Consider the following 24,904-nt stretch of genomic DNA (forward strand, 5'->3'; position numbering starts at 1 on the left):
GATCTGACAGGAGGGCACCCCAGGCACTTGTGTGCTCTGCCATCAGAATCCTGTTGCCCCTCAGGCCAGAACAACACCTCCTGCCTTGCAGAAGCCTGGGGGCAGCTCCAAGCAGCTTTGCATCAGCAGCCTGGCATCACCAGTGGCAAACTTTCAGATTCACCACTACGCCAGCACAGGAAATCACATATGGCCAGAGGACCTGATGAGCTCCCTTCCTGATCTCAAGGCCAGAAGGTATTTTCTGCATTTGTGAAGCTCCCATCAACTACTAAAATAGCTGGTCTCACTGCAACAAAAATGCAGAAGAGTGTGTTGTACCTCCTTTGTCAAGCAGAAGACAGATCTCTAACAAGCAACATGTAGTGGAACGGTGATTTTAGTCCCATAAAGCTCAGAAGCTAATACCACACAGAAGGACTGGGAGCAATGCAGAGCATCCAGCTCAGTCCAGGGATGCTGGAGACTGTGGCTCTAACATCCCTTGTGTGTTACAGTCTCAATAACCTGTTGCTTGACTCACCTCTGTGAAGCTGCATTAACGTGCTGTCTGTTGGAGAAATTAATAGCAATTTCACAATGGAAACATGAACAATCAAACAGAAAGGTGATCGCTAAACAAGCTGATTCTGGCAAATTAATGGGAACTGTTGGCATGCAGGTATGTATGATCTGAAAAAAAATGAAGTATTCCTATCGTAGGAAGAAAATAAGTTGTTTCTGTCTTTGCTATTGCAACAGACAGCAGCTTCCCAGAAGGACAGAGGAGAGGGCTCCCTGCCGACTTTAAACAGCAAGACATAAAGGACAGTTGTGAGCACATCAATAGCTCACACAACCCAAGGAAGCTGGAAGACCACAGTTTGACAAGCTGAAACAAAGCATTGCATAGCTGAGATCTGTTTTGTAAATAAAACCACACTTCCATGTTGAAGCAGGTTAACCTATTTCATTAGTCAAGTAAAGACACCACTTTGAAAGCTCTGTTGTTTCATGAAGACACAAGTTATTTTCATAACATCCAGCCACACAAAACAACCACCAACATTTGGATTTTTACAGAGTACAAAGGCACCACTGGACATTGTCTTAGATCAGAAGTCATGTAGCAAAGCTGTGGAAGTCACAAGCACTTGTCTCTAACATTTAGCAGCAACACCAGGTGGTTTGGGTTTTTTCCCCCCTCCTCTCAACTCTTGAGCTGGCAGAAGTTCAGGCTCTCTTCTGATACATTTTTTAAGTCCTTCCACCCTTCTTCTAGATCCCACAACCAATTTCACAGCCAGTGAGCTGGGGGCTTCAGATATCTGAGGGATGGTTGTAGTGGGTACACACAGCATAGCTGAGAGAAGTTCATACCTGCTATACAGCCATCTGCATATATTCCTAAAGATGTTTGCAGTACATCACAACCCATTGGAGATCATGCAGACCGAAGTCTCCCAATCTCTAATCTGTCATGAATTCCCTCCACACACTCCCATTGCAGTCCCAGACATGAAGCCACTTAAAGTCTCTGGTATCCCTCCCCCCGGGCACTGTTTCTTCTACTACATGTGTAAAAAAAAAAAAGAGGTTGTCACCAGGATCAAATGCCTCCTGGGTATGAAACACAAACCTACTCATGGATGACAACGTATACTGATTACTGAATGTAAGAGACTGATATGAAAGGGCAACAAAAAAGTTTCCTATGAAAGATGCAGTCACTCAAGTACTTAACAGTTCATCTCAGTTTGTGATAGTAGCCCAAAACAGGAACCATTTGGAGCACAAAAACCAACACCCACAAATCAAAGTTAGGGATAAGGAGCTGATATCACATTGCATGCAAGGATGGTACAGGTCCACAGAAGTCACATACTCAAAAAAAAAAAAAAAAGAAGTCCTGTAGTTAGGATGTAATAAACATCACTTCTATCTAAACTTGCATTAAAGGTTCCTGTAGATTTCTACACATTTGGGTGGAGAAACAGTTAGCAGAAAGCAGCATGCTAAGAAAATAAAAGGTGTGCTGAGAAGGTAGCATGTTTCCCAGACCAATGCCTGCTGAATCTACACAAGGACACTAGCATACATTGACATTGACAGTAGATTCACAACTCATACAACACCCAAAAGGGCAACAGTTGCTATACACAATCAGTTGAAGGCTACAGATTTATTTACACATCCAGTGCAACAAAGGACTGAAGAACACCTACCTAAGAGTCATCATTATAACCCTCCAATTCAGATTACATAGTTGAGGTTGGCCTCCTGGTTGCTCCTCACGTTGGATGACTATGAGTTCAGTAAGGGAACTATGTGAGAGCAAATAAGCTAAAGTGTCGCATGAGCAGCTATCTACTACTCACATAACAGCCTGACTCTATTACTCCGAGCAACAAAAAAAACCCAATACCCAATAAAAGGTGTCCCAAGAAATGTTGATTTGGATTCTTTTCTTACACATGCATTAAATCCCCACCCCCAGGTGGCTGTTTGCAAGGCTAGTTTTAATATATCTTCCCCCCAAGTTAATAGTGGGCCAGTTTTCAGAGTGATTTCCTGTTTGCATTATGTTCTAAAAACCCTGCTCATTTACCCCATTAAAAGGCATGTGTTTGGAAGTGGTTTTGATGGCTTTTAGTCACATCCCCTCTTTCCGTTGCCACAACATCCAAAGCATCTGAAAATAAGGGAGCTATTTCAAGTTCTATTCCCTTCCTTCCCTGCCCACATGTACTTGTCTACCAATTTGAGACACAGGATCAGAGGGAGCCTTCAGGCTTCAGAATAACACAAAAACTCAAAAGAAATACAATAACACAACTTCATCTCCCTTCTCTCTGCTCAGCAGCTTTTGGCTTGGTTGGTGTTCACCTAGGTCTTAAAGAGCTCCTAGCTATTCTCCACATCCTCACTGCTGCTTTCCAAAGCCCCAGCCCAGCAGCCAGTACCTGACCCACCACAGCAGCCAGACTCTTGCAGCGAGCCCTGGCTGCTGGATGACATTGCAGGATGCAGATTGCATTGGCATCTCTTGCTTTCCCATAAGCCTGTGGCATTTCCTCTTGCTTGGTACAACAGTTTCAGTGCTTGCTTCGGTCATGTGTCTCTCTCTTTCTGCAGGAGATCCTGCAGCTGAGCTCCTGTTATTCATTTTCTCCACACATACAAGAAATAATTCAATTTTTTTTTGTAGCTCTAGGTGAAAGTATGTTGGTGCTGCGAGGAAAGACACAGGTGGGGCAGCAGTCTAGAACAGCCGAGTTCAAGACTGCAGTCAAAGCAGTCGCTGTGGAAGGGGAACACAGAGGCAGGGAACCAGTGCACTTGTACCAGCAGCCATGAAGTAGAAGGCTTGTAGCAGTAGTAGCACTACAGCCTTTGCAACAGCCTCAGCAGACTTGCTTATCAGAAAAGTAACCTGAGAGCCACTTTCTAGTTTTCTAGTGAACAAGACACCAGCACCTCACACGCCTAAGCACAAGCGTGAGGAGAGATGTGCCGACTACCATTGCCTTATAGAATCAGCTGGGCTGGAACTAGTCAGCCCCTTGGAAATAAGCACATTTTATTTCCCTCCCTCCACACAGAAGCCAGTTGCATAAAGTTAGGTCAACATGCGACATGCGTATGATTCAAATATAACATTTCCCAGCAAACAACAGCAAGCTCAGAGGTAGATCTGCACTACTGATAGTGTCAATTTTTCCCATTGCTGTCATGAAGAAGTAGTCTGCTTATCTCCTGAGACATAAGCAGCAAACCCCATTCCACCAATTAGCTTTCCACTGGTTTCACTGCAGGTTTGGTGTGGTTTTGTTTAAAAAAAAAAAAAAAAAAAAAAGAAAAAAACAACACTAAGAACTAAGACATACACTGACATCTCTGATGACAACTATTTTCATAAAATGAAATAACCTAAAATGAATTACATAGTTGTGTGCAGATCCTGTCCCTCAACTCCAAATCACTTAGTAGAATTTCCAAGAGTTGGACAAAGATAATCAAAGGATAAGAAACAGCTTCCACACAAAAATGATTAAACAGGTTATGGGTCTTCAGCCTGGAAAAGAAATAGCTGAGGAATAAAGGTCCTTAAAATAAGGGAAGTAAAGATGGAGAAAAACGTCACAGAGCTACTACTATTCACTGTTCCCTGCAGCACAGGAGCTGGGAGGCAGGTAGAAGTTCAAAGCATGTGAGATGAGATGGTTCTTCCTGCAACACGCCCTAAACCCGTGCAATTCCTCACTGCAGTATCTTGCAGATGCTACATGTTTGCACTGCTTTGAGAACATGTTTGTAGAAGCTCAAAATTAATTTTTCTAAGTCAAAGGCACCATTTCTGGGTCAGTAAATTACAGAGCCGCAAATCATTGAAAGCCAAGAGGCTGCTCTGGTGACCTATCACTATATCCTTGCCCTTATTCCTGCATCTTTCCCAAGGCACTGTCAGGGTGGGATATAGGACTTCACAGAAACCTTTTTCCTGACCCAGCATTGCTGGCTTTATATTCTTTGTGCGAAAACTGGATAAGTGGATTAAGAAAAGAATCAACAAGGCCACTTGAAGTTAACATTTTTTCTATTCTTTTGGCTACAAGAACTCAACATTTTTCCTGTTCTTGCCTGAGGAACAACTCATTTATGCATTTCCTTCAATTATTTTCAAGTTATACAACTAGTAATTCTAAAGAGACAATCCCTGCTAGTGACTACTTCTTTCAAGGCAGTTCACTGATATTAGTTCAGAACTTCTCCAAGAGCAGAACAAGAGTAACTAGCTTCTTAATTACATTAAGTTTACAACACCCAAAGGGCATCTTTGTTTGTAAAAGCATGTAGCTTTACTAGCAGCTTCATACGTGCCAACAAAAAAAAGGTACTGACACCTAATTTCATCAGGATTTTTGAGTTGCACTCCCATCGTTTAAAACCAACACTTCCACTGAAGACCAAACACCTGTAAGAACTACTGCTTCTTCATTTCACAGAGAAAAACTAAAGTAAACAAGACTTAAGATATCAGGCAGCATGGATAACTAATTATGAGACACCAAGTTTACATATGAAAAACACTGAAAAGCTATGTCAATAGCTTTATCAAGGACAAGAGAACATTTTCTTAAAAAACAAATTCTTTCTTTGGGACTTTCATTACAACTTGCATTCAAAATGGAAAGAGTTTTCAGAAAGTGTACTTTTCACCAAGCAGTCCTTTGGTAGTTTGGTTTTCTTATGGTATTAAGAGTACCAGTGAGAAACAAGGCCACTGTGTAATTACATACGAAATGAAGAAGGCAGCAGTGTGTTAGTGCTGCTTATTTCACTTCCAGGCTCTCTCACTTAAGGGTGGTTTAAACAATCAGTTAATTTATCATTGTGTTTAAGGAAATTTAGCCAGCAATGGCATGCAGCCTAAGTTCTGTCTGCAGAGATGCAATACCATTCCTAGACATGTTTCCCCTCCTATGCATGCAGGTGACAGACTTGCAGATATTCCAAATTGAGCTTAATTTCGAACAATAATGGTATAATGAATAACAGTTGGGCTCAGAGGACAGTACTTCACCTGGCCACGCTCTGCCGGTAGGGCAGTCACAAGTGGTTTGTCCCAGGGCCTGTCCTGCTTTGCATCGTTATTGATGACCCAGCGGAGGTGTTGCAGCACGTTCTCCTCAAGTGTGGGGATGAGAACAAAATGAGGGGAGCTGTCAACAAGCCAGAGGGCAGGGCTGCCACCCAGAGGGACCTAAGCAGGGCAGAGGAGTGGGACAATGGAACAAGAGCAGCCTGATTAAATTTAACAAGGACAAATGCAAAGTCCTGCACCAGGGAAGGAATAATCCCCTGCACACTGGTACAGGCCAAGGACTGACTGTTTGGGAAGCTGCTCTGCTGAAAAGACCCTGTGGGGTATTGGTGGGCAGTGAGCTGAACATGAGCCACTTTGTGTCTTAGCATCAAAGAAGGTCAATAACAACCTGGACTGTGTTAACAGGAGCACAGGCAATGGATGGAGGAAAGTTAATGAATCCTGAGTAAAAAAGGATAATCACTCACATGTAGATACTGCATCCAGTTTTGGGACCCCCAGTACAAAACCTACATTGAAAACTTGGAATGAGTTCAGTGAATGGCCACCAAGATGGTTGTGCACTGGAGCACATCTGCAGTGAGGAGAAGCTGAAGGTACTGGGCTTGCTGAGCCCAAGAACAGACAGCTTTGAGGGGAGTGTGGCAGCAGCCTGCCCCAGAGCTCTCTGAGAAGAGGTGTGGGGTGGGAGGACAAGAGACAACAGGCTCAAATTGACACAACAGATGTTATCACCTGGTATAAGGAAAACAATTCCCTTTAATAAAATAATTAATCCTTAGAACCGGTCACACAGATGTTGTGAAAACTGCATTCCTAGAGGTTTCCAAGACTGAACAACACCCTAAGCAGTGTGGTTTGAATTCAATACAGACCCTGCTTTAGACCGTAGGCCTTCTGAGATCACTTCCAACCTGAACAGTTTTGCAATTCTGTGAAACGACACGATACAACAGTGGATAAAGAGGTTACACTGACTAAAGTGACTCCTTAAGTAAAAATTATAGCTAAGTGGTGCAAGACTGTGGCAACTGAGCCCTTGAACAAAAGGTCTTCACAGACACCTTTTCAGAATTGCAAATAAAAAGCAAGATTTTATGGTTGTTTTCTCAAAAAGTGTTTTGAACCAAGCAAGTCTTGTGTGTCTTTTAGGTTTTCTCAAGTTTTGGAGTCACTGTTAGTGGCAGCGTAAACAAGTAACCGTATTATTCTAGGCTTATGAGCAACACATCGTTCTAACAGTGCCAAACAAGCCCATGATGACAATGGCAAAATTCTTGCACACTAATAGCTGCTTTAAATATTAGAACACTTCTGAAAAGTTAAGGGATCACAGGTTGTGCCTCCCTTCATCCTAGAAGATCAAAATCTAGTCATGAAAACAGAATTTTTCTCATCTCAGTCACAGGATGGAACAAATTTCGATGGGTGGAAAAGTTTGGATCAAACAGTTGCACTGATCAAACAGTCACACTGAATCATTCCTTTATTTATTTTTTAAACCCTTCATTTAGCTGTTTCTCCCACTGAACATTAGAAGGAAAAATAAGATATAGGTCCATAAATGCAGTCTGAAAAGATAAAGCTTTTGCTTGTCTTTGTTGGAATGGCCACATTTAACACCTAAAACTTACTGGTTTTCTGTGCTTTGACAGTAGAGCCCATCACAGTCAAAACCAGGTTATGCCCCAACACAGAGATCTGGGCAACTCACTGACTCACAAAGATGTGTGACTCAGATGAGACAACAGATTAAAAGTCTCAGGTCCAAGTGGTCACTTCCTTCCATTCCTGTCCTGCCCCCTCCACAGCAAGGTTGGCCACAGCTCAAAACACAAGCCTCAAAGTCACTGCAGTTTGCTGTTCAGCATATTCACAGAAGCCAGCAGTTATTTCAGCTTGCTTAATATTCTGGCTAAAAAGCTGTGACACATGAGCACCTTCTTCAAAAGATGCTCAACCAAACTTCTTCCCACTGCTGTACAAATTAAAGTGGCTGCCTGACCAGCCACCCAGTATCAGGTTTCCTGCACCATGAGCCCAAAATCTTCCCCTTCCTACTCTTTCAACTCATTACCTTAGACACCTGAAGGAAGAAGAGCAACTTTCATACCTCTAGACCATGTCCATCAAGCCAGCTCTAACCTGGTGAGTCTCCTGATTTGTTTGAAAAATTTTACTAGCACTATGTCTAGTTCTGGTTGGAAGACCACCTTCCTTATCTTCTAGGTGTTTAGCACAGCAGAGCTCTGACCTCACCTCTAACTTCTCTATTCCTTACTTAAGCTACTGCAATACAAGTTTCCTAAAGAAAAAAAGCTGTGTTAACTAACACAATGCTACTCTTCTAAGCCTACAACTATAATAAAAGCACAGCAAAGTATCTTCATTTAGGACATCTAGGATATTAACTCTTAAATGGGAGCAGATATTTGATAAAAGGATCATTATCAGCTACTTTTAAGAAGATCCAGACTTTTTAAAGTAAAAAAAAAAATGCTATAGTCCAATTAAAAAAAAAATACTTACCCCATTAGATTTTTCCCCCTTGTTTACAGCTGTAAGATGGTTATCAGCATCACTGCAGCCAACACACTTGTATGAATAAATCATTCCAAGTGAGAAATATGGTTATTTGCATGTTTACCCAAGGACCTTCACTCCCACAGTGTGTATTTTAAACACCTGCAAAAGGTGTTTCTTACCTCACATATACCTGTAAATATCACCCCCTATAATTAAGACAGGTGATTAAAATCCCAACATAAGCCAGTGTGTTTTCTGAAGTGCAAAATGGGTGGTCTACCACTGACGTGATCACTTTTCCATATCAGATTGCCTCACCTGCTGCTAAGCCAGCTAGATGATGGGAAATATGCATATCTCAGACAAAATTCAGAGCATGGGGCCCAGGTCAGATAGCAGAAAGAAGAACATCCTTTCATTTCCCTTTGGAAGGAGAGGAGCAAAGACAGCCCCCACACTCCCCTGAGCACAGATCCAAGTCCAGAGGGGGCAGTGCTGCCCAGGGGCTCTGCATTGCCCCAGTGGCTGCTCTACCCTCTGTCCTGTAGCTGGGAATCAAAATAAGCAGGCAATCAACATTCAACCTGCTTGGTATGTGTAATTCTTGATAAATCTCTCCAGTTCCTCATTACAACCAAATTAACAGTCCATGTGTGGGGGATCTCTGTTCAGAAGACTTTTGACATTGTCCTCTACAGCAGACTCATAAGATAAACACTACAACAGCTGGTAAGGTGTTGAGCTTGTGATCACTGCCAGGTAACAGTCATTGCCAGCCTACTGTCAAACTAAAGAGCTCCATTTCATAGGATTTTTCAGGGCAAACTACATCTACTGTTGTATCAGGTTTGTGTTTATTAAATTCAAAGACGGCACAGGGCTGAAATGGAGTACAAACATACCAGAGGACAAGACAGGAGCTCAAAGTGATCTTAAACTGCAGAAACTACTCTGGAGAAGCCTCATGGGATATTGCAGATGAGACACTTAAGAACCATAAATTTCCTAGAAATAAGAGTCCTGAGAAAAGATTGAAAGAACTTAAAACTCTCCTTAACCTTCTCTAAACATGATAGGTCTTCAAATATGTGAAAGACTGCTACAGAGAACAGGCTAACACGTTCCCTATTCTCCTGCTGAGTAGAACTAGTAGTAATTGGCAAAAAGTACAGTTTAGTGCCTGACGTAGCACACTGAGGAGGATACAGAAAACAGAAATCCCTACCAGAGATTCCCACACCTAGTGGGCAGCAGCAGATTATTTGTGGATGCTTAACATTCTGCTAGCATTTTTATAGTTATACTTTATTTCTATGGGACTACATTAAGTTAGGATTCTTGGAGGAAACTTGAGGTGAAAGATACTTCAATACATTTTAAACCTCTTTCTGTCAATTCACCTTCTAGAACTCTTTTCACTGTAGCTCAGCTCACTCCTGCATCCCCCCTTTATATTTTGCTTTATAAGAAAATTTCTACTTTGTATAATCCTAATTTATTCTTAATGGCAATGGTTTCATGGTTTTATTTTCCTTTATTAAAAGGCACAAGTTCCCCACCTGTCCTCTTCATATCCTTGGTATTCTATAATAAGCTGTACCATGAACAGGTACCATTTGGTAAGATTCGTTTTTACACTACACTTCTGGGTTAAAAAACAAACACACACACACACCAACAAGCAAACAACCCACCACACATAGCTTAGCTGTTTTAATCAAAGTAGTGACACAAGCTACTACAGATCATCAGAACAGTTACGTGCACTATAAGAAGGTTTACTAACATGTACTCACAATCAGAATCATCTCCACACTTTTAAAGAAACTGAAAGTTGTCTTACAAAGTGTTCAGATGGATGGAGATGTCTTGAACCTTTCTTGACACAAATAACAATATAGAACATGGACTCACATTTTTACTCTGATGCAGAAACTCTTTTCTATTACTACTTCTGCTTGGAGAATCTAGAATGTTAGAGGTCTCAGCATAACAATGAGACTCCATTTTCCAGAAAAAGTGAGGAAAAGCAAACCCTGTTTAGGAACATCTTTTGCCTTTGGAAGGACTAAATCAGACCTCACTTCTCACACACTTCTGGCCCCAAGAGCAACCTGCAAGTCTCACAGCAAAGCCGGGAATACACACTCACCACGTTTTTCTTGCTTCCATGCTCAGTCAACAGGTTCACACTCCACAGTCTGGGCTTCTAGTCTACCTTTTTTGTTTCAAAGTTCATCAACACTGTATCTGTTTATCTGCTACATACAAACCAATAAGGAAATAAACTCACAGAAGATAAGTGGGAACTCTTTACCAGCTACCTTCCTGCTGAGCCAGCAAGTGCTGTTTCTGGCACCATCTGTGTCCTTAAAAGTCTGTTCTCTAGTGCTTTATTCGCTAAACATGGAAAAAAATATTTGGAAAGAAAATCTCTGGAGGCATCTTCTACACTGAGGAAGCTAGTTTTAAAATGCTTTAAAAGAAAGGGAAAAAAAAAGGTGACATTTCATGTAATGGTTCCGTCTCAGAAGAATCCTACTTGGATCCTTTCCATGCTGAACCAAAACAAACTCTAGGTACTTCAGTTTTAAATCACAATACTCACAAGCTGAAGTTAGAGATTACTTGCGGTTACAAATTAGGAGTCAAGACAGTAAGTTACACACCGCAGTTCAGGAAAGAGCAGAAGACATCTATTTACTTTTCTGCAGAGAGCACAGAGCCAGGGTGCTTGTTTCCAATGAGAAAGAGATGAGACTGAAGTGTGTGGAGAATGGGAAAAAGTGATGTGCCAAATCCTTCACTTGTCATGATTCTTAGCATCAATCTGGGCTTTTGTATTTGATGAGTAAGGAGAAGAAAAGGGTTAAAAAATGAGACCCACCTACCACTAAAAAAAGGCACACTAATTGTTTGAGGGCTTGCTTCACCAGACAAACTTTGTAACAAGTAAAACTGATTCACTTGAAAAATAAAATCTGATCATGCACATGTCCTTCAAATTACTAAATTGTCATATTAACCTCTATAAGCTCTTTATATGCAAGCAGAATAAAAGGAAGAAAATGCATTCCAAAAGTGATGACGCTTTTACAGAACATGGACACTGATCCAGAGTCCTCAAACCCAGACAGTCCACTGAGGGAAAGGGGAAAATGCAAACCACCTCCTGGATGAGTAGAGAACGTGATCCTGGATAAGCCCCTACGGGTCCAGCCACCAATTTCAGTCTGAGGCAAGTCCTACATTTTCTTCGTTCAGACAGAGATGTTGCCTTCGCTCCAACTCCAGTTTCTCCTGGCTGGGCAAGGAGTGCAAGAGTACCCAACCCACAGGTACAGAAACCTGCAGAACCTTGCCAAAAATCTTCTTGTGAAGTTCAAATTAGTTACCAGGCAAGTTTTGTACAAACTTCACCTTGAATGCCTTAGAATACTTTAGAATTATAACATTTACAGCTGCACTTTAAGAGCGAGCTCTTCAGGACAGCAACCTTGTGGTTTCGTTCCAATGTAGCAACTCAGGAGACTACAGCAGGTCACGATCTACCTTTCTTGTGCCACTTAGCCCTGAATATGGTCTAAAAGGGTTATCTTACCCTTTTTACTTACACCATGATGGTCTGATATGTACACAATGAACTCTTACATTAGAAAGAGAAAACAAATACAAGTCCAATTGCTATGGCTGGTTATAAGAATTCTGTTCAGCAACTTCAACTAGATGGAACATTTTTATCCAAAAAGGCAGTCAAAAAGGCAAATAGTTAATGTGAATTTGTATATTTGGTTTATGAAAAGTCATTAATAAACTCTTGTTACTCTGTTGTTATTTACATCCACTGTTTATTTACCAATCTATATGGAATAACTATAGGTCAAGTGTCCTACTTCACATCAGTGTTCAGAACACCCAGTTTCTTCCAAGGAGAAGTCAAGGTTACCTTACCACTAAAGTTCAATGTTTTCTCTTTTCTGTGCAACTAAGGGCACTAGATAGGCACACGTGCCTCTTAGAAAGAATGTAAATCAGTGGAACTGTTTCAAGGTTTTCACAGGAAATTCATTTACTTCAGTATTTCATGAATCTTAAGAGCCAGCTCCCATCTGCATGGAGAACAAAGCACCTATATCAGTGACGGAACGCTTTCGTCAGCTGGTGTATCGCAAAACATTCTCAATTCAGATTAAGCTTCAATTTATTGCCTGAACATTTTTTCTGGTTTTGAATACCAGAAGCCAATACTATTCTTTGAGGTCCTCAAGAGTGGGAGCTACTATCAAACACTGTTAAACTTCACACTATAAGTAGCTCAGCTACATCCCTATGGGACCAGCATCCCTACTGCCCTTATAGACCTGCTTTCTCCAAAGCCAACAAGGTGCATTTGAGAACACTACGGATGCCCTCTTTATTATAAGAGGTTTTGTGGGGAATTTGTTCTAAGCCAAGGGCCATCTCTGCTGGGTGCGGGTAGGCTTGGAGACCTTTTGCTGGGTCCCAATCCCACATGTACCAGTGTGTCACACACTGGGGACAAGAACAGCCATGAAGCACGAAACTAAAGGCATGCACACTGCCTGCTAGGGACACACCTGTAGGCTTCCCATGTAAAATGCTTTTCTATAAAGAACAAAATTAAAACAAATTCTTGATGAAATAATTGTTCAAGAAAAAAACTTTTGCAAAGAATGAAAAAGTAATCTTCTTAATACTGGTTATATCATGAAAAAAATTCACAGAAACATTAGTCTTTCTTCCATTCTTTTCACATATCCCTGTATAAAAAGTCTTGCAGAGTACTAGATGTGTTTTGTATTTTGATAGCGAACATACATGAGGGCTGATAGACTGAACTAACCTAGATACCTCTTTCATCAGTTGTTTTTTAAGGTGGTTTTAAGGATTTCACACCTATTAGAAGAAGTCAATCTTGATTCAAGCAATTAACAAAGTAGTGATGAGGCAAGCAGATTGGCACAGAGGGACTATAAGAAACAATTTAAGTAAAATTGCTCCAGCTGCCACACACACCATCCCCTCAGAAAACATTATGCAAGAACACTGCTTCAATATAAATTTGTGTCTGTGTGGATAAATTTTTACTCTCCCTACAAGCAACTGGCTGCAAGACACTTATTTTAATGAGGAATCATCCAAAACTTTCTTACAGAGCTCAAAAGAAGCTTTTTCAAGGTCTTTTAGCACCAAATAAAGACACCCAAGGTAAGCTTGATATAAGACAATTCCCCGATTAGTTTAATCATCAGTTGCTGTATTTTGTCATCAGTACTCTTTTGAGAACATACACAACTTACCTGCTCAGTGCAGAAGTAACAAAACCCTGGCACTTAAAAAGAAAACTTAGGGAAGTTTATGGACAAACCACACTTGGCAAACAGCCCTGATGTTGTAAGAGAATGCAAAAGTATAGATTAAATTACTTTGGGACCTCATCTCTCTAAATTCTGTGCCCAGACAGGTCAGGTCTGTATGAGCAACTTCAGGACAAGTAGGCAAGGTTGAAATGATGTTAATAGGGACAATTATAACTTTTCCTTGGGAACTTTAGGAAGACAAGAGTGTTCTTGAAAGGTGGGGCACAGGGAATATCTGTCCAAGACCACATGTCCCCACAGAAACTGCAACAATGGAGGAGGAGAAAGAAGTCATTTAAACATCAGGAAGCAGGTGGGAAACAGGTTAGATACCTGTAACATACAAACACTAATAGCTAAATACATGAAAGGAGGGATGAGCAGGTAGAATAATTGTGATGTACTCTGCTCAACAGTGCTTACCTCTGTGTTTATTTGCATTTACCTGAACCGTATGCCTCTGCTTTGATACTCACTATTCCTACACAAAATCCTCAGAGAAAGTTTGTATAACAGCAAAAGGTAAGTTGATCCTCACATCACTCATGCTCAACCACTTCCCTCACTACTCTTACCAAAAGCTTGACTAAAAAAAAGGCAATTATGAATTTGAAATAAAAGGTATCGGGCGGACACAGGTCAACTGAGGGGAGCACAAGGTTTGGGAAGACCAGAGGAAATGCTTATATGGACAGACTGAAGCAATGAGAGGTGGTGTGTGCTGATACCTCACAGACACCCTGCAGCAGCCTATGGTGGACACAGCAACGCTGCCATTTTTCTCCAAAGCTAGAAAGCAACCAGGCAGAGCAACAAAGTAGCTGCAGGTGGGAAGGCAGACGAAGACTGCAGATCAAACCCGGTTAGAGAAGAACGCTACTGCTACTGGAGCTTTGTTCTCCAACCCTCCATTCCCCCTCAGACAAAAGGATGACTTACCACTAATAAAACATAAAAGCAACATTTTAAACACATACAAGGTAGAAAAACAGTAAACAGTTCTCTTTTCCCAGTAGACCAGCTACTACAAAAATTATAAGACTATTTGGGGAGCATAAACAGCAATTATACCATGTATCAGTGAGAGCCAATAACTGTAATAGCATGAACAAACAATTTACCATAATGACATCACTACAGAGGAACAAAGAAAAAAAAAAATCAAAGAAAAAGGATCAGCGTTAAGTTTCTCCTTTTGCAAACATTTTGACCAAGTATTTAAATATGAATTTACATTAGCTTTACTGAACTCACACACCAGTAAGGTCCAAAACAGACAAGCTTTCAGTCAAAGAGAGTGACTGGCTGAATCAGGAAATCAGCATTCACCAAAGAATCCATTTCAACATTTTTTATGGTTAACTCGGAGAGCAGAAATGAAGGCAGTTATCTGAATTGCTTAGAAGGCTCTATTGTTCCCTCTTCCAAAGGACTTTTCCCCAGAACAGAATGGGTGGTGTGTGCAAAGCAAGTGAAAGGTGGGGGAAGGGGAAAAGTCTTGTGGATAAAGAGAGAGACAGAAGCAGTTTTAAGCACAGATATAAAATTTAAAGTAATTTCCTACCTCCCACTGCAAGTGAGGCGGGATATTTCTGATCTGAAGCTTCCGACTCCTGCAGATAAATTAAAGAAAATAGTTTAAAAAAAAAAAAAAGCCACAACACACCACAGAAAGAAGACATTATTGCAAGATAGACTATACATAGCAGTGTCCACATTTAAGCATCTGTCATACTAAGAGAGACAAAACCAAATACACAACTCAAAAAACCCCATAGATCACTGATGGGGGAACATCGGGTCAAAACTATTTCAAGTCCAAAGAGCTATTACAGAAATACTTGTTACACATTTGACAGCTGTTACATTTCGCGAAGTCTCCACTTTTCTTGAAAACTATTTCTATTTCAGCTTTAAGGTCTTCAGTATCTAACTCTCTCCATTTTAAATGGGTACAATAACCTCATGTATTTGTACTGGATTCCCCTCCAGTGCTTAAGTTTTTGGGTTTGTGCTTGTTTTTTTGGCTTTTTTATTCATGAAGATGACACTTCAGGATTCTACATCGCTTCAAAGATGATAATATAAATTTTTATAAATATATCTGGTTTGATATTAGACTAACAAAAACTTAACAGACTACATTATAACATTTATATAGCTGGCATTCTCCATATCTGGTTTGGAGGAGGGGGTAAGAATCAGTAAATTAATTGTATTTGTACCTCAAATTTACATCAGTTTTCATTTATCTAGTAAAAAAAAAAAAAAAATCACTTTGAAGTGCTACTGCAAAGCCTGATAGTGTGCTGGCTGCCTCCACAGCCAAGTCCTTTGTCTCCTCCCTTCCCCCAAAGTAAGAGAACAAATAAATGCCAGAGATGCCACAAAACCCTTGGGATTTACAAGAATGTGTAGATTAACAGAGTTTCGGCTGGGCTCAGGTAGGGCTTTGCTGGTTGGGTCCATCTGCTGAGATCTGGGGAAGGGAGGACAGGACAACACAGAGTGGTCTAGCCTGGAAGGTCTCAACTACATTTTAGTTCACACCAAAGCAGCTAAAATGAGTATCCCGTGTTCAAAAACACACTTTTAGTGTTTTAATTGCTCAGTACTGACCTGTCACAGAAAAACCCTTCACATTTTAAGGACTTTTTATAGCAGGAGTTTGTTAAACTTACACAGGCCAGTAGAATCTTGTGACAAAACAAGTTTCATAGATTTCCCCATCTAGCAACAAAATCAAAAGCTTTCTTTTCCCCTCCTCAGATCCTTTTTAAAATACACTCCTTTCCTTAACACCACCACTCACACAGGCCTGCACTGAGCGTTCTACATCTTCAAATGCTCCTCTGGAAAGGCCTCGTTCAGGGCCCAGCCTGAGTTTACGGCACAAAGCTGTCTTGCCCAATTTTCTCCTCACACAGGGGTGTCACCCATAATGGCAGAGCAAACAACAGGGGCACTTTTTCTAGAAAAGATGAGCAGGTCTCTGTTGTGCAGCATTTCTCAGCTGTTTTCACTCCTCCTCAAGCAAGTAAGACCCACATTCAGGATTTGATCATATAAATAGGCAAAGAAAGGAGAAAAAAAAAATCCTCAAACCACACACAACCCCATTCAAGCTTTCATTTCCAATAAAGCAAGGAGTCGCAAGATGCTTCGCTGTAATGGGAAGCAGGGAAAACTTCCTTGAAGTCTGCAAAGGTTTCCTTAAACTATAATCTCAGATAGCGATACTGCTACAAAATGATGACCCTAAAGTTGTGATATACTGCTCTGACATATCAAAATAATCCCACACAGCAACCTGAAACTTAAAAGTTGAGTCCTAAAGTAAAACATGAAAGGGGATGTTCATTCAATATTAAAAATACTGGGAAATTTTAATGCAGAAAATCCCAAACCACAAATTTGGCAGCCAATATGTTATTCAATATGCTTCAAACTGTTGTGCCATTAGTCTCTCACACTTGTAGATACAAATTAAAATTCATGAGAGTTTCATGGCAAGGAGTGTCACTCACAGAAGGATCTGAGCACACAACAGCCCAACCAGTTCACCAGCAACAGGTCTCAGGCCAGCTCCAAACCAAGCTGGGCAATAAATGCTCACACTGAGCACTCGGTGTCCATTGGTGAGGAGAGGGGGGAAAAGTCCTTCCCAGAAGCACGTATATAAGTTTCACACACACAACTGCACCTTGCATTTTATTTCAGAATAAAAACCTACATATCTTCTCCTTTACTGCCCAATACATGAAAGATGGCCCCCAAAACAAACAAACAACAAAAAAAGCAATCTCCACATTTACTCAACAAATGACATAGTCAAGGTTTGGAGTTTGTTGTGGGGATTTGTTTTTGTTTGTTTGTTTTTCTACCCATATGACTTTCAGGGACTGAAAAGTCTGATGCAATTTAAAACTTTTGCCAACCAACATTTTAGCACAGAAATAACTTGAACATCCTGAAAGGAAGGCAGAGAAGGAAGGAAGAGTAGCAAGGAAGAAATGCCATCTTGAAATCACTGGTTCCTCTGCCATGTTTATAAAGAGCCAAAAAAAACAGCAAGTCAGGTACAAAATGGGTACAGCCCCACAGTGCACCTCAATTTATGGCAATAGTGAGACACCTATTGTGCAGGAGTGAAAGGTCACTTAAACAGTAAGAATAGCTGTATGAACCCTTTAATTTGAAACTATTTACATCTTCATCAGTTGCTTGGCTGTGCTACAAGTAATTTTAACTTGTCACCTACTGCACAAGTTTGAAGTCTGGTTTTGTTGATGTGTGTGAAATTTTCTTTTCTATATTAGTGCTGCATCACAACTAAAAATTATTAAAAAAAAAAGCTTTGCACAGCCAACAGAGGACTCACACTGAACCAGCGTAAGACAAAAGAACATAAGCACCTTTGAGATTTTTCAATTTCAGTTACTATCAGCTCCCATTTAAAAAAAAAAAAAAATCCTAAATGTATTTCTTAAAAGTACTTGAAAAATACACAAAGCTTGTAAACTATTTCCCCCTCTGCCATTCTCCCCACACAAAGAACAGCTAGAAGAAATGACAGTGGTGTTTGTGTTCCCAGGACCTGAACGAGCAGTGAGTAAATGGAGACCGAACATCCCACAGGCTGCAATAACCCACAGCTCCTGCTCGGAGAGATCACTCGTCCTGCGCTGGGGCAGCCCCACACAGCACATTGCTGTGGGGCACCACTCCCCATCTGCTGTCATCTCTACTGCATGCACATGAACCCACTGAGAATCAGCTCTCAACATCAAGAAAAATCCCAAAGCAAATGCAAACATATAGCAAAGAGCAAGGGACAAAGCTGGGTCTGACTGAATTCACCGGAACAGCTAAAGCTTGCACAAGGATGGATTCTGACTTCAGAAAGCACGCTTTTGGACAGGGTCAAAACTCTACAATGATAGGTGGGTAAACGAAAGAAACAACACAGGAGCATCTTCCTGGAAATAGTCTCCCACCTCAGCCAACATCAGCTCTTCTAGGTTGCTTTCCACCTTCCTCATAACCCTATTTTCTTCAGCAAAGTGTGCTATATTCAAAGCTCCTAGTAGATTTCACATCCCAGACAGCATAAACCCACAGAGGGTCTGGAGGGTTTTTTTTGTTTTGAAATAACTTTAAGTTTTGTCACTTTACAACTACTTGCAGTCACACCAGGTGTGTAAGACATAGTACTTTCAAATTTTATGAAGATATTTTATTACAATTGTTGCATTTAATATATGGCTCAACTAGTATTAATAAATCCTTACTAAAACACTGCCAGCATATCTCATCAATGTGACTCATGTAAGCCTTGTGTGTGCACTTTTTCCAGTTTAAGCAGATTTCTTAATTCATTTCTTCCATTCCAAAGAGGCATTGCAAATAGATTTCAACTAGGAAAAAAAGTAAACGTGTGGGCAAATTATGTTTGTGCTCTATATCGTATGAAGGTTTTTGAAAGCTACCTCTATTTCACAGCATGTGAACAGGTATTCCCACTTGTTTCTCTTTTTCAAAGACACCCAGGACAACTTTTATTGAGTAAGAAAAAAAACAGACTTTTCTGGTTTCTGTATAAGGTTAGTCCATAAGCAATTATTTGGTAATAATTTACTTAAGAGGAATTGCACACATTCTGATTCTTCTTTTCAGGTATTACGCAGGTAACTGGATTCAGTTACTTCAAGCCACTGCTGATGACCATACATCAACATATTTATTCTGGGAATGTTAAGACATGGAGCCTTGTGTTTGGGAGATGGGAATATCTCTGCAACACAAAGCAGGTAAAACAAATAGAAGTCATTGTGCTCCTTCACAAGGAAGGCAGCGTATTTGTGCTATATATATGCATAGATAGAATGAAGTACCACAAAGATGGTTAATTTACTAAAAGCCATCTTGGTGATCTCTGAAGGGGTAGTTTCTCATATGTAAATGTAGAGAACACACGTGCAGGAGCATCCAGTGCTCCCAACCCACAAGAATCCTCCACACGTAGGAAACAATACTAAACACGTCCCAGGGAAACGGTGGTGGGAAGAGGGAAGAAGAAAACCCCCAGATTCAGCATTTTCTTTCTTTCCTGTGTACTTTTCCCTTCTCTCTCTGCTCTCCCTACTTTTTTCCTTTCAACCTGTCAAAATCCTCAAGTCAAAAAGGTCTTTAAAATTGTCCATTTTTACACTAAATGAAAACTGACTATACACTTTCACTCACTAATACAATCTCACTGTGTGCTTTGTGTGACATTTAGCAAAGGCAAATCACATAAGATTTGCACCTCCCCTAAAGGGACAACAATTTTAAAAAACAGAAGACAAAAAAACATAAAGCAGAAAATAATGAAGTTTCATGCTTTTGCTCACAGTCCCGATTTTTTGTATCCCATGGCGTATCTCACAACCTGTGTCAAAATTTGGCCATTTCAGAGGGGACCATACACAAGTATTGAAGGAGCTGCACTTCCACACTGTCATTGTACCGGCAATCTTACCAGACCCTTCTCACCCCCCTCCCTCCCCCCAGACACCTGCTGCCTCCTGCTCATTAATTCCCATTTCTCAACAATAACGCCACGTAATACTCTCATTTCAGCAGCCATATGAACTCCATGCAACATTAACACCTCAAACCCACACGGCGCAAACCTACTCTTTTTAAAGAAGAACCTATGGAAAAAGTGTTAAATATGTTTGAAAGGAGATCAAGTGAACATCAACAATGTTAGTCCATTCAGTTGTTTGAACTCAATACCTACGGGACAGAAAGTAAATGGTCTACACCTTTTTCACTCTTAGGAACACGCAAAGCACAAGCGCTTACTCATTTAATCCAGAAAAAGTCTTGGCACCTCACACCAAGAGGACAGACACCAAGACCCATGGGCAGCAAGTGCTGCTACTCCCCAGCCTCCGAGTTCATGGTCCCCCGGCTCTGACAGCTTCACATGATGTCCCTGAAAACCCACTCACCAAAACAACCTTTTTTCTCCCTGAAATCCAAAGGGCCATGTGAAGACAAAACCCGTCACTTCTCAAGCTTACTTCGCTGACAACACAAACTTGACATAGACAGCTGGAGTTGAAAAATAAAAACGCAACAAAAAGAAACCGGTATGGACCGTGGCTAATGCCATACGGTAAGGAACAACTACCGTAGGAAAAGTCCTGACACGAACAGCCATAGAAACAAAGTTAGCAGCTCCTATAACCAAATGGAAAACTGCTGGTGATCAACGGAATTTATAGGGGAAGGGGAAGAGGTGTCTTATTGTTTACTCAGCAGCCAGTAAAATAAAAACATGCAAGAAAAACCCAACACAAAAAGCTACCCCCACACACAGATTTTATTAGTTTTTCCCCCTCAGGCTGCTTAAATTAGCTGATGCTTGATCACAACAGAGTGAATCAGTGTTTTTAATGCTCTTCTAGCAGGGAAAGAAAAAAAGAAAGAAGGTTTACAGGACAAAATAAGAAACTTTAACTCTCGATTCATATTAGTGCAGTTGGGGGAAAAAGCAGAAACAATTTTTCTAGTTGTGACGGCGGGGGGGGTTCTTATTTTCTTCATGGTAAATGTAGGTAATGCTATAGATTAAGGCACTGGAGCAGCTCGTCCTGTAAGAGATGCTGCAGTCTCTGCCTGCCTCTTCTCTCCACACTGGAATTCCATGGGTTTAAGCAAACCTCTCAGTCTTTTTAAGTTGTTCATATTTGATTCCTGAAGTAACTTAACAAACAGCAGTAAGTCTATCCAAATAAAGCTTACTGAATGTACATTCTGCACCAATTTAATATAAAATTATATGTGTACATACACACAATTATGTATCTCAATTCACTTACTCCTAACAAGTTGTTCTGATAAATATAAAAGCAAAAAGTCACATTTCCTTCAAAAGGTATACTGAATTTCTGTAAAAAGCGTACTCAGGTTCAATAAAGGGACAGAGGTTTTCATATCACTTCTGTTAAAAAGTAATTAATTTCTAGTGTATATTACAAGGCACACTGATGACACAGTTACTGTATTTTATCAAATAAAGCCATTAGCTTGTGAACCAGAAAGTTCATCTTGATGCCTTACCTACAGAAGGAAGGAGAATGGTTTCAAATACTGACCTGTTAACAAATATGACCCTTATTTTTTTGCACACTGATCTGGACAGCAGAATACTTGAAGAGGAAATGTTATGGCTCGCATTTCAGACCCAATTCAGCAATTCAAGCAGACAAAGCTCGGCTAAGCCACAGGCAAACTGCAGCAATACTTCTCTTTGTGTTGCCTCATTATTTAATCCCAGACCTGGATTTAAAAGCACTCTATACCACCACTCCGAATAAAGATTTTTCCATGAAATTTATACAAAGAAATTTTTTTCTTCAAAGCTCATGCAAGACTTAAAGGGTGGCTCCTAACTACACCTTTCCCCTTTCATCTTGCGCGCACAACCCACAAGCACGGGCGCTTCAGAGAGGTGTATTATCTCAGCATTCAAGACAAAAATCTGGCTCTTGGATTACAGACCCCGCTGTGCTGATGATCAAATTTCCTACCAGTGCCTGCAGAACACAGGATTTGGTTACTACTTTCCACCAGGACGAACTCCCAGACAGCTGCCCATGGCCACTGCGCAGCTCCACTCCCTAAAACCACCAGCCAAACAGGCGGGCACGAGGCTGCGCTCTCCTTGCGGGATAAATTCAGACACTTTGAAATTCCAGGCAGGATATGATAGCTTGAGAAGCACAACCAGAAGATTTATGTTGCCACATCCAAGTTACATCATGCAAAATAGGTAAAGCAGCCGATGTATGCCTGACTGTAGTTCTTACATTTATGTAAGTGAGGCAGATAGTAGGCTTTCACCTATTACCATTTGCTTCAGGATTTCAGTTCAACAATTCTTCACATCACTAATTAGGCTAAAAGCTTATATTCATTATTTCTAAATTCCCATGAGTGGTCCATAAAAACATTTTTTAAAGAAAATTCTAAAGATTCTGCCATATACCATATTAATGCTGAAGTCCTGATTTAAAAAAATAATATAAAAAAAACCACCCACACCACAAACACCAACCTTTCATTATCCAGGTGTTCTTAAAGAGAGAATGCTGTTAAGATTTTCTTCTAAATTAAATAATTAAGCACTGTTTTAAATTTGATGGGAAGTTCCACTATCCTTTAGGAAAATGGCTTTTCATCTACCCTTGTGGCTTCTGACATTTCAGGCCTCTTCTTTCCACTGCCTCCCCCTTCCCTCTCCCCAACCTCCCAACCCTTTGTAGATATGGAAAGGGGTTTGTTTTCTTGTTTGGTCAGTGGTGTTTTGTTGTTTTGTTTTGTTTTCCTCCTGTTCATTTGAAAGGGTTGGGATTTAAGTTTTTTTGTAGGTGGGGTTTCTGGTTTTTTTAGGTTTTTTTAAAACCACAGTTTCTCTCTTCCTCCTCAGAGTAGGGGTCTGTATTGCTCAGATAATTGTACTACTGAGCTGATTTTGTTGACCAAACTTTTTAGAGTTTGCCATTTATTCTCCCAGCCCACCACTAACTTGCAATTAACTGGGATGTAGATAACAGTGAAAGCATTCAGGAGGTATATGAAGAACCGAAAATAACAGCTTTAAATGCAAAAGTGCTTCTAAACAGGAAGAAAAAAAAAAAGTCTACCTAAAATCCCAACAATCCCAACTGGTATGAACTAGTAATCCCCTAATGATGAGACACAAAACTCACCTTTTATCTTTCTCCTCCCCACCCATCTTTTCTTTAAGCCACTAAAGTAGCTAAAGGCTACTTCTCCCCCATCACCTGCTTGCCTCGTGCTCACAGGGGCTCCTACCTGGGACAGCAAATATTTCCTTTATGGACTAACTGCAAAGCTTGACACAACCTGTAAGAAGCAGTTCTACACTAAAACTTACATATGAGGTCCCTGCAATACACGGCCAAGTTAAGGGCTGGGGCGCTTAGACAGCTAAAGGAAAATACATATACATACATACATATATATATACACACACATATATACATACATATATACATATTTTTTTTTAAGTGAATTCAGCTCCTTTTAAAGAGACCAAGAAGGAGAAAGAAATGGCATAAGACATTTCAGTGTCATCTCTGAAGCAAAAAGGAGTACTAAGACTTGAAGAATTTAAAAAGCTGACAAGTTACTTTGCTCCATGAAGCAGCCGTTGTATATACCCTCATAGTGTTTTTATTTTGTGTGGCTTCCCTACTAACATCACCTACTCCACACAAGTTTGCACATCAGTTAGAAACCTGATGGAAACAAGTGACACAGATCCCACGTAAGACGTAAAAGTTCTCGCAACTTTTTTTTGGTACAAGAGGTATATGGCACAAAAGATCTTGTCTTCACAACAGCTCAGTGTTCCACCCTTCTCAGACTGAAATATCTAAATAAAATTAGCAGCATTCATAGACAAGCTCAGTAGCCACCGTGCTGCTGAGCCCAACTTGCTCAACCGCGAGCCTGTGTTTGCAGAGAACATCAGAAATGCTTTCCAGATTCCTTACACCACAGCTATAAACAGGGACTCTAACCCATTCTGGTGTCTTTCGGGTCAGACTCCAGTGACGCTAAGGTTGTTCATACCAAGTTTAAATTCACTGTGTGCTCCAGATTAACTAGTAAAATTCAGTTCTGGTTTGGGGGGTGTAGAGGAAGCAAAACAAGGCTTGCAGTAAAATAGGAAGATTTGCTCCACCTATACACTTACAGCATGTAATAGCAAGACCCTTGTTACATAGGCTCAGAGAGCCTCTATTTGCTACTTTTTTTTCTATCAAATATATGATTTAAACCTTTCAGGTTAAGAGCAAGCTACTTCAGAGCTTAAACTGGGCAAGCTGTCAGGGTAGCTCAAGGACCCAGCCCCAGCGCACACTTCACCGTCTCTCCATTTCACCCACACACAGACATCCTAAAGAAAATCCTGCTTGCTGCCTCCCAGGATACTTTACAAGAATTGACACAAACTAACGTCCAGTTCTTAATAATGGTCTCAGTAAACAAAGGTTCCTGTGGGGTCTGGGAAATGGAAACACATCGAAACACTCATGCTGATGAAAGCACCATCTAACTTCAAAAAGCTTACTTGCTGTCACTAGAATAAATGGAAAATCTTGCTTAGTCTGATTTTAAGTGTATATGTAAACTTCAGCTAACAGAAGGGCTCACTAGCATTTTCGAGTTTCTTCTATCATATAGAAGGATATTAGCAGGGCCAAACTCCTTCATTTAGGCAACTGTCTATGTAATATTATAATATCTAAAAATATTAATAAACCCCTAGTGCTTTAAAGGACAAAATAAACTAAAAGAAAAGTTAACAAGAGCGCAGAGTAAATCA

The 24,904-nt window shown here is 40.5% G+C and overlaps 1 protein-coding gene across 2 annotated transcripts in view; it reads right to left on the reverse strand.

The window, feature by feature from the left end:
* IGF2BP3 (insulin like growth factor 2 mRNA binding protein 3) overlaps positions 1–24,904 on the reverse strand; it is a 118,434-nt gene that overhangs the window by 77,566 nt on the left and 15,964 nt on the right. For both annotated transcript variants that reach the window (XM_065051309.1, XM_005510922.4), the window contains one exon: positions 15,059–15,107. In XM_065051309.1, the coding sequence (XP_064907381.1) occupies positions 15,059–15,107 (49 nt within the window). The remainder of the gene's footprint in view (positions 1–15,058; positions 15,108–24,904) is intronic.

This window comes from Columba livia, chromosome 2, assembly GCF_036013475.1.
Source record: "Columba livia isolate bColLiv1 breed racing homer chromosome 2, bColLiv1.pat.W.v2, whole genome shotgun sequence".
Taxonomy (NCBI): domain Eukaryota; kingdom Metazoa; phylum Chordata; class Aves; order Columbiformes; family Columbidae; genus Columba; species Columba livia.